This window comes from Rana temporaria, chromosome 3 (genome assembly GCF_905171775.1).
Source record: "Rana temporaria chromosome 3, aRanTem1.1, whole genome shotgun sequence".
NCBI lineage: Eukaryota > Metazoa > Chordata > Amphibia > Anura > Ranidae > Rana > Rana temporaria.
The window spans coordinates 460,260,288-460,270,810 of NC_053491.1; the positions used below are offsets into that span (position 1 = coordinate 460,260,288).

The window sequence follows — 10,523 nt, forward strand, 5'->3', positions numbered from 1 at the left end:
AAGTTTTTTTTGTTTTCTTTCTTCCTTGCTTTGCACTTGTAGTGCAAAGTGGATTTGCCTTTAGTAAATGGACCCCAAAGTCCAAGATCCCTAATAATTTGGGGTGTACACAGCAAAATGCTAGAGTGCAATTTACATAATGGGAAACTATTTAGATTGATCTCTGTGTCCCCAAGAAAAGATATTAGTAAGGTTTTACCCTCACTTCCTGTTTGGCTATGTGACAGGAAGTGAATGAATTAGAAAGGGTGAAGACACCTCACAAATGTTGTCACTATCAGGGGTGCAGACATCCCCAAAAAAATGAGCAGATAATACTTATTTGCAAATTAATAATTTTTTAGTTAACATTGGGTGGGGTGCTCTAACACACACATTCCTACATATTAGCAACGCTGTATCCTGGCCTATTGGCATGGTTATATTTTCTTAGGGCTCTCAATCAAACTCTATGAAATTTGTGCTTAAACTAGAACCAGGGGCGGACTGACAACTCATGGGGCCCCTGGGCAATAGAAGATTATGGGGCCCCTCTGGCTTACAGATGACCACCACGCCAGGAGGTAGTGCAGAGGCGGGCAGCTAAAATCTTGGGATATTCACATTAAAAGCATGTCATTTTCGGACATATCAGGGACAGATCTAAAAAAAACACAGATTTTTACATACTGTCCCTGGTTTTACTGAGCCTGGCAACCCGGATGGGGCCCCCTAGTGGCATGGGGCCCTCGGGCAGTGCCCGAGTGACTCAATGGTCAGTCCGCCCCTGACAAGAACTATAATCAACAAGTTTTATTTTCTTTAATTTTGGATAGAGTGAGGGAGGGTTATAGGCCCTGTCTGTTTATTTTGTATTATCTGTGTCCAATTGGGGAGATTTGCCTTCACTTCCTGCCCCATAGCCAAACAGGAAGTGAGAGAAAAACTATGCAAATTAACCACTTCCCGCCCAGCCTATGGCCGATTTACGTCCGGGAAGTGGTTACACAATCCTGACAGGACGTCCTGCAGGATTTCATGCCGCGCGCGCCTGTGGGGGCACGCAGCGCGGCGATCGGTGATGCGGGGTGTCAGTCTGACACCCTGCATCTCCGATCTCGGTAAAGAGTCTCTCACGGAGACGGAGACTCTTTACCACGTGATCAGCCATGTCCAATCACGGCTGATCACGATGTAAACAGGAAGAGCCATCGATGGCTCTTCCTCACTCGCGTATGACAGACGCGAGTATAGGAGAGCCGATCGGCGGCTCTCCTGACAGGGGGCGTTCGCGCTGATTGTTTATCAGCGCAGCCCCCCCTCGGATCACCACACTGGACCACCAGGGATGCCCACCCTGGACCACCAGGGTGTGCAAAAAAAAAAAAAATATAGAAAAAAAAAACAAAAAGCATTAAAAAAAAAGAAAAAAGATGCCAATCAGTGCCCACAAATGGGCACTGACTGGCAACCTGGGAAAATCAGTGCCACCCCACAGTGTCCATCAGTGCCACCCCACAGTGTCCATCAGTGCCACCCCACAGTGCCCATCCATGCACAGTGCCCACCTATCAGTGCCCACCTGTGCCACCCATAAGTATCCATCAGTGCCACCCATAAGTGCCGCCCATAAGTATCCATCAGTGCCACCCATAAGTGCCGCCCATGAGTGCCCATCTGTGCCGCCCATGAGTGCCCATCAGTGCCGCCTATGAGTGCCCATCAGTGCCGCATAGCAGCGCCGCCAATCAATGCCACCTCATCTGTGCCCGTCAGTACTACCTCATCGATGTCCATCAGTGCCATATCATCGGTGCCCATCAGTGCCGCCATATCAGTGCCCGTAATTGAAAGAGAAAAACTTATTTACAAAAAAATTAACCTAAAAAAATAAAAACGTTTTTTTGTTTCAAAATTTGCAGTCTTTTTTTAGTTGTTGCGCAAAAAAAAAATCGCAGAGGTGATCAAATAACAACAAAAGACAGCTCTATTTGTGGGGGAAAAAGGACGCCAATTTTGTTTGGGTACAGTGTTGTATGACCGCGCAATTGCCATTCAAAGTGCGACAGTGTTGAAAGCTGAAAATTGGCTTGGGCGGGAAGGTGCGTAAGTGCCTGGTATGGAAGTGGTTAAGGGAATCCAGTGCCCCCCCAGAACTAGTGTGTGGGTCCCCTGAAAATTCCTGGGCGGGTCATACAAAAACAGGGTGTGGCTTTGACAGGAAGGGGTGGGTCATTTTTCTATTAGGAGGTGCAGATATGTAGTCAGGCCTAGGGCAGAACAAAACCTAAATATACTACTGCATATTAGGGCTTATTTAGACCGGATCCGATTTACAGCGTGTTTTTATATTGTGGGAGGAAACCCACGCAGGCACAGGGAGAACATGCAAACTCTATGCAGATGCTGTCACGGGCGGGATTCGAACCAACGACTCTTTTGCTGCTAGGTCAAAGTGCTATACACTACACCACTGTGCTGAACGAACATGATTGCAGCTGAAAGCATGAGAACTTTTTTTTTTTTTTTCAATACCATGCTTTCCAGCCTTATTGACCCCGCCTCTCTCCATAAAGAGGACCTGTCACACACTAGTCCTATTACAAGGGATGTTTACATTCCTTGTAATAGGAAGAAAAGTGATCCAAAATCAAAAAAAGTGTCAAAAAAGTGCAAGAATAAAAATATGAGGTAAAAAAAATAAATAAATAAATAAAATAACGCCCCTGTCGCTAGAAGCTCGCACTTAGAAGCAAATATGCATGTAAGTCCCGCCCACATATGTAAACACCATTCAAACCACACATGTGAGGTATTGACGCGTGCGTTAGAGCGAGAGCAATAATTCTAGCCCTAGACCTCCTCTGTAACTCTGAACTGGTCACCTGTAAAAAAAAAAACAAGCATCGCCTATGGATATTTTTATGTCCCGAAGTTTGGCGCCATTCCATGAGTGTGTACAATATTAAAGCGTGACAAGTTAGGTATCTATTTACTCGGTGTAACATCATCTTTAACATTATCCATAAAAATTGGGCTAACTTTACTGTTTTTTTTTTTTAAATTCATGAACCGTGTTTTTTGTTTGGGCCAAAAAAAAGGCGTTTGAAAAATTATTGCGCAAATACCGTTGGAAATCAAATAAAAAATGACCGCTAACTTTTTTCCCTAGGGTGTCTGCTAAAAAATTATATATAATGTTTGGGGGTCCTGATTAATTTCCCAGGAACAAAATATAATTTTTACATGAAGGAGAGAAGTGCCAGAATAGGCGCGGTATGGAAGTGGTTAAAGTGAAATAATAAAAGTGAAATATTCCTTTAAATTTCATACAGGGGGGAGGGGGGTACACGCATGTTTCCCGTGCTTAGAACTGTCCCTGTACAAGATGTCATTTCTGAAGTGAAACAAAAAAAAGGAAGTTTAAAGTACTCATGGCTATAAAGAATACAGTCATTGCTCATTAAAAAAAAAAAAAAAAAAAAAAGGGGGTCCCTCCAAATTAAATTACCAGGCCCTTCAGGTCTGGAATGGATATTAAGGGGAACCCCGCCGTAAAAAAAACCCCCAAAAAATGGCGTGGGGTCCCCCCAAATATCCATACCAGACCCTTCAGGTCTGGTGTGGATTTTAAGGGGAACTCCACCCCAAATTGAAAAAAAAAATGGCGTGGAGTCCCCCTAAAAATCCACACCAGACCCTTATCCGAGCACGTTGACCTGGCCGGCCGCAGAAAAGAGGGGGGGACAGAGTGCGGCCCCCCCTCTCCTGAACCGCACCAGGCCACATGCCCTCAACATGGGGAGGATGTCCCCATGTTGATGGGGACAAGGGCCTCATCCCCACAACCCTTGCCCGGTGGTTGTGGGGGTCTGCGGGCGGGGGGCTTATCAGAATCTGGAAGACCCCTTTAACAAAGGGGACCCCCAGATCCTGGCCCCCCCCCTATGTGAAATGGTAATGGGGTACATTGTACCTCTACCATTTCACCCCCAAAAAAATGTCAAAGTGTTAAAAATGACAGTAGCCGGTTTTTGACAAATCTTTTAATAAAATCTTCTTTTCTTCTTTCCTTCGGGTTTCTTCCGCTGCTTCTTTCTTGGGTCTTCTCGTCCACATCTTGCCCGACGTGTTCTTCTATCTTCTCCGTCCGTCCTTCAGCCTTCTGGTCCCGCATCTTGCCCGTTGTCTTGTCCTGTCTTCTTCTCCGTCCGTCCGCCAGCCTCCTCGTCCGCATCTTGTGTCTTCTCCGGTCTTTTTCTCGGTCCGCCAGCCTTCTCGTCCCCGGACCCAGCGTTTGAATTTGATTTGGCCGCCGTGTTCCCGCTCCTGGGACCCGCCCCCCTCTGACGCCACAAGTAAACTCATATGAAAGTCCGCGTGTGGCATATGTGCGTCAGAGGGGGGCGAGGTCACATGAGTGTGACACGGCGGGAACTTCTTCTCCGGGCGACGCGATTGAAATTGAATTCCCCCGCTGTGTGACGCTCTGTGACCCCGCCCCCCTCTGACGCACATGACCTTCTAAGGAGTTTACTTGTGGCGTCAGAGGGGGGCGGGTCCCAGGAGCGGGAACACGGCGGCCAAATCAAATTCAAACGCTGGGTCCGGGGACGAGAAGGCTGGCGGACCGAGAAGAAGACCGGAGAAGACACAAGATGCGGACGAGGAGGCTGGCAAACGGACGGAGAAGAAGACAGGACAAGACAACGGGCAAGATGCGGGACCAGAAGGCTGAAGGACGGACGGAGAAGATAGAAGAACACGTCGGGCAAGATGTGGACGAGAAGACCCAAGAAAGAAGCAGCGGAAGAAACCCGAAGGAAAGAAGAAAAGAAGATTTTATTAAAAGATTTGTCAAAAACCGGCTACTGTCATTTTTAACACTTTGACATTTTTTTTGGGGTGAAATGGTAGAGGTACAATGTACCCCATTACCATTTCACATAGGGGGGGGCCAGGATCTGGGGGTCCCCTTTGTTAAAGGGGTCTTCCAGATTCTGATAAGCCCCCCCGCCCGCAGACCCCCACAACCACCGGGCAAGGGTTGTGGGGATGAGACCCTTGTCCCCATCAACATGGGGACATCCTCCCCATGTTGAGGGCATGTGGCCTGGTGCGGTTCAGGAGAGGGGGGGGCCGCACTCTGTCCCCCCCTCTTTTCTGCGGCCGGCCAGGTCAACGTGCTCGGATAAGGGTCTGGTGTGGATTTTTAGGGGGACTCCACGCCATTTTTTTTTCAATTTGGGGTGGAGTTCCCCTTAAAATCCACACCAGACCTGAAGGGCCTGGAATGGATATTTGCCGGGAACCGCACGTCTTTTTTTTTTTTGGTTTTTACGGCGGGGTTCCCCTTAATATCCATTCCAGACCTGAAGGGCCTGGTAATTTAATTTGGGGGAACCCCTACACATTTTTTTTGTTTGTTTTATGAATGAATCCCTTTAGAATTGTCAGAGCCGACAATTCATTATAGCCGCGTGTGAATTTTTAAATGACTTTTTTCCTTCTGAATGTCACTTTGTGCAGGGGGAGTTCTAAGTGCGGGAAAAAATGCGCTATTTCACATGCTGACATTACACCCCCCCTAGGTACGAAATTTAAAGGAATATTTAACTTTTATTGTTTCACTTTAAGAATTATTAATTTCACTGCTCCCGAAAAAACGGCCGTTTTAAAAAATAAAAAAAGCATTGATACATGTTCCCTGGGACAGGACTGAGGTCCCCAAACACTTTTTAGGACAAAACTTGCAGATTAGCCTTTAAAATGAACACTTTTGATTTCTCCCATAGACTTCTATAGGGAGTTCGGCGCGGCTTTACATATTACTTTCAATGCGCCGGCTGCTACGCTGGTTCATGCGCCCAATTAAGCCTCCACCCGGAGTACTAATTAACGCATGAACCAGCGCAGCGCACAGAGCATAGTAAATCAGGCCCTATATCATTAGTTAAATTATCAGTTTGCATGTTCTACTTGTACCTGTGTGGGTTTCCTCCAAGTACTCTGGTTTCCTCCCACATTCCAAAGACATGCTGGTAGGTTAATTGGCTCCTGTCTAAATAGGCCCTATAAGCACTATATTTAACTTGTTCTTATGAAATTCTGTTTATCTAAGACAATAAAAATATAAATTATGTTAAAAAACAAAACATTATATATATATTAGTCCATAATGTTTTGGTTTTTACCATAAGTTATATTTTTATTGTCTTATATAAATAGAATTTCATAAGGACATAAGAACATAAGAACAAGTTAAGTATAGTGCTTGGAGGAATTTAATTATTTAGATTAAAATAATTTAATAAAAAAAGTAATGTTTATTTTTCTTAGCCAGTATATATGATAGATAGAAAATAAAATCATAATGAAGTAAGTTAATAAAAATGTATTTGTTTTAGTAGTGGGCTTCTTAAAATATTATTAAAAAAAGGAATTAAACTGGTATTAAATTATGTCTGATTTACCTGATGTTCACAGTACTGTCTGCAACTAAAATTGTGCTTGTGCTGTCATTTTCATATGTATGAAAATCTTTCAATAAAATATGATAGAAGCAAAAAAAATCTTGCTGATTTAGAAACAGATAAAATACCAATATATAATTGTTGAACTAATTACTATTTTCTCATTTTGTTGAAGATAATATGCAATATAAAAACATATTTTGACGCTTACATGCAACTGTCTCAAAAAGTAACAAAACTTTTTAGATAATTTATAATATAGTAAGCACGACACAGCACCCCATATTCAATTATAAGAAAATATTTTATTATAAATTAAACTAAGTGCATGCCACAATATATCATTAGTTAAATCATCAGTTTGCATGTTCTCCTTGTACCTGTGTGTGTTTCCTCCAGGTACTCTGGTTTCCTCTTACATTACAAAGACATGATGGCAGGTTAATTGTCTCCTGTCTAAATAGCTTGGTAGATCTTAAGGTCCCTGTCCCTCAAAACTGGGGTAATGCATTAGACAAACTAGGCAGCTGTGAGGCCCCTACCAGTGCGAAGCCTTAGGCAATGGCCTAATTGGCCTAATTAAAGAGCCGGTCCTGATGGAATGGGCCGATTGTACCCAATTCGATTGATGGATTGACTTGGGTACAAATCAGCTTGCTCGTAGATGGATTTAAATTTGGCCGGTCCCTGATGAACCTTTAGTCTTGGAATCTGAACATGTATTTTTTTTTAGAGTTTGTGAACTAGAAGCTTTATTTTTTGGTGAGAAAACTTTTTCTAAAAAAGACTTAAGAGTTTTATTCCCAAATCTAAAATCAGTATAATAAAATCTGCATTGTTTGGGGAGAAATAGAATCTTGCTTTGACAAAAACCTTTCTGTTTTAGACCCAGAAATCGAAAAATAGTAATTGTCAAACTAATTACTATTTTATAATTTTATAATATAACATCATACGACCCTTTTCGATAATTTAAGCAAATCAGACAACACTTACTAAATAAGAAGATAATGTTTTATTATAAATTAAACTAAGTGCATATAACATCATATCATTACTTAAATCATCATAGCTGTCTAACTATCACATACTAAATCAAAAATAACATAAAATAAGTCCTTGATTCGGATTTGAAGCCACATTTACACCCTCCACATGTTTTCTGGAATCTGGTAATGTCCATTGATTTGCAGAATCTGGTATCCATTCTGAAAAATGTTGGAAAGATCTTCTGGAGTTGAGAAGTGTCTACCTTGTATGTACTGAGGGTTCTTATGTTTTGGGAGATATCTTGCTCTTCGGTTCTGGAACCAAACCTGTAACATGTAAATATAAATCACCATTAATCATTTATATATTATACTCTTTATACAGTTATCAACAGAGGAACCACAAAGGACATGTACAACTAGGGAATGTTTGGAATATGGTAGCCTCATTTGTTTACATTTTTCAGGACACCTCCCATCGTAAGATGTCAATGCTTACTCACTGCACTGTTTCTATGGGGTAGCAGCATTGTCACTCTAGGACAGGAACTCTGTTAGCCCTACAGAACCCCCCCCCCCTCGCTCTCACCTGTATAGCTTAGTTGGGTGCTACTCCCTAGTTCATGTTCTAATGATGTGGGCGGGACTGATAATGTTTGGGGCTTCATTGTGGAGTTATCAGCTCACTACACAAAGTTAAGTAGTCACTGAATTTCTGGCAGGATCAACAAACATGTAATTTAATGGTTTTTGAAAGACAAACCATTGTGAAATGTGGAGGTAGTTATTAAATATGTGTTTTTTTTTGTTTGCCCTGGCCAAAAAGCTCCCACTTTTTTAACAACTCTTCTTAATACAGCAGAGGAAACCTCTTTATGCTGTTATTTATGTTACGTGAAAGATTGATTCATGACCATAGGCATACAAAAATTCTCGCACAAAACCCTTTTATCACTTGTCAGGCCACAATTCAAAATTTTACCAAAAAGGTGGCAGTTGGGATGAAATCTGGAATAACAGATCCCATCCTTATAAAATGCAGTGGCTGGAGGAGAACCACATGTGTTACTGTGCCCAGTGTTAGTTAATCTACACTAAAACACATTTTTTTAAAAAAAAAATACAAAAAAGTTACATGACGGTGCAGTAAAGTATGAATTAAAATAATATACAAACAAATTAAGTCATGAATACTAATGCGCAAACCAGAGGGTACAAATATGAAACCAAGCAAATTAATATTTGTTAAGAAAAAATTGTGGTAAAAAAAAAAATTACCTGTATTTTAGGTTCTGAAATCCCAATTATCTTGGCAATACGACATCTCTTTGTAAAGTTTGGATAGGGGTTACGGGCAAACTCATTCATCAGGAAGGTAGTCTGCTCATTTGTGTAGTTTGTCCTCCTTATGCATCGTTTATTTGTGTTGCTGTTCGGGAAATCCTCAATCTGGACTCTGGGTTGCTTGGATCCTGCATTCTCAACTTCTTCCAACTTTCCTAGAAACAAGCACAATGACTGTATTTAAAACTTTGCAGTTAAAGACAATACAAAGAGGATATTTTGTGCACAATTCAATTAACTGAATTATAAATGGAAAACAAAATGTGTGGCTTACAATTAAATATTTCAGATCATTTAAAATTAAAAAACCTTTTAAAAGAGTAATGCCACGTACACACGATCGGTTCATCCGATGAAAACAGGCCGGTGGATTTTTTCATCAGATATCCGATGAAGCTGACTTTCATCAGTCTTGCCTACACACCATCAGTTAAAAATCCGATCGTGTCCAACGCAGTGACGTAAAACACAACAACATGCAGAGAAAAATGAAGTTCAATGCTTCCGAGCATGCGTCGACTTGATTATGAGCATGCGTGTATTTTTGACCAATGGATTTCCCCACAGACTATCATTTTTTTAACCATCAGAAAATTTTAAAACAGGTTCTATTTTTGATGGGAGAAAAAAATATGGGGCCCACACACGATCGGTTCGTTCGATGAAAACGGTCCATCGGACCGTTTTCATCAGACGAACCGATCGTGTGCACAGGGCATTACTCAAATATCATGAACAGTTGATTTAAGAGATGTGAAAACAAGAATAAAAATAATAAAAACTCAAACTGATAAACAACATGACTCAATAATCTATTATAAATGGAAGTATAACTGGATAAGAAAAACTAGATAGATAGATAGATAGATAGATAGATAGATAGATAGATAGATAGATAGATAGATAGATAGATAGATAGATAGATAGATCGGGGAGATATATAGACTTACGTTTTAATGGATTTTGATTAATTATGTACTTATGTTCCTTAAGGATTATAGAGTTTTTGTCATGTGCTTCTTGTTGGATTCCGAAGAGTGTGTAAATTTCCAGCATCTCTTGTTGTAGAGTGATGGAGTCTTGTAGATCTTTCTGGATTTGTGTAGCTAAGAAATCATCAGGAGAGATGCATGGAGTGCTAGTGAAGTTGTCCTGGAACCTCAGGGGAGGAGACATTGTTAGATAATCTTCTTCTAGAGAAAGCACAGTGCAGAGAACTTGGTCCAGCTCAGTATCCATGTCTGCTCACCTTACTTAATTCTGTTGGAATGAGGGACTGGGGTCCTTAGACAACTTTTATTCCCAAAGAAATGTGGAATGGAACTGGACCAGTATTGAGGTAGAAACCCACACAGTCCTTTGAAGTTTCTACAAAGGGGAACTGTATCCTTTGATGCTCTTTGGGTGCCTCACCCTAAAGTTGCCTCTTTACAGATCAGAAACAAGAATTATTATGTAAATATGTGTATTGTAAGTCAGGTTTGATGTTCCCCTACTGTATGAGTTGATACCTCACCTGTAAGTTATTTATCACACCATTAAAATCCCAGTAACATTATGTTAAAAACTAAAATATTATATATAGTAGTCCATAATGTTTTGATTTTCAACATTTTTTTTAGTTAAATTATTTTAATATAAATAATTAAATTGCTTAATAATTAAAGTGTTCTTATGAAATTCTGTTTATATAAGACAATAAAAATATAAATTATGTTAAAAACCAAAACATTATATA

At 41.0% G+C, this 10,523-nt stretch overlaps 1 protein-coding gene across 1 annotated transcript; it reads right to left on the minus strand.

The window, feature by feature from the left end:
• Positions 1-7,594: 7,594 nt before the first annotated feature.
• On the minus strand, positions 7,595-10,024 carry LOC120930582 (homeobox protein siamois-like). The gene is made up of 3 exons (XM_040341757.1): positions 9,736-10,024; positions 8,720-8,940; positions 7,595-7,768 (listed from the first exon to the last, which is right to left on the minus strand). Exons 1-3 carry the CDS (start codon positions 10,022-10,024, stop codon positions 7,595-7,597), a joined length of 684 nt encoding a protein of 227 aa, XP_040197691.1.
• Between the last annotated feature and the right edge of the window lie 499 nt (positions 10,025-10,523).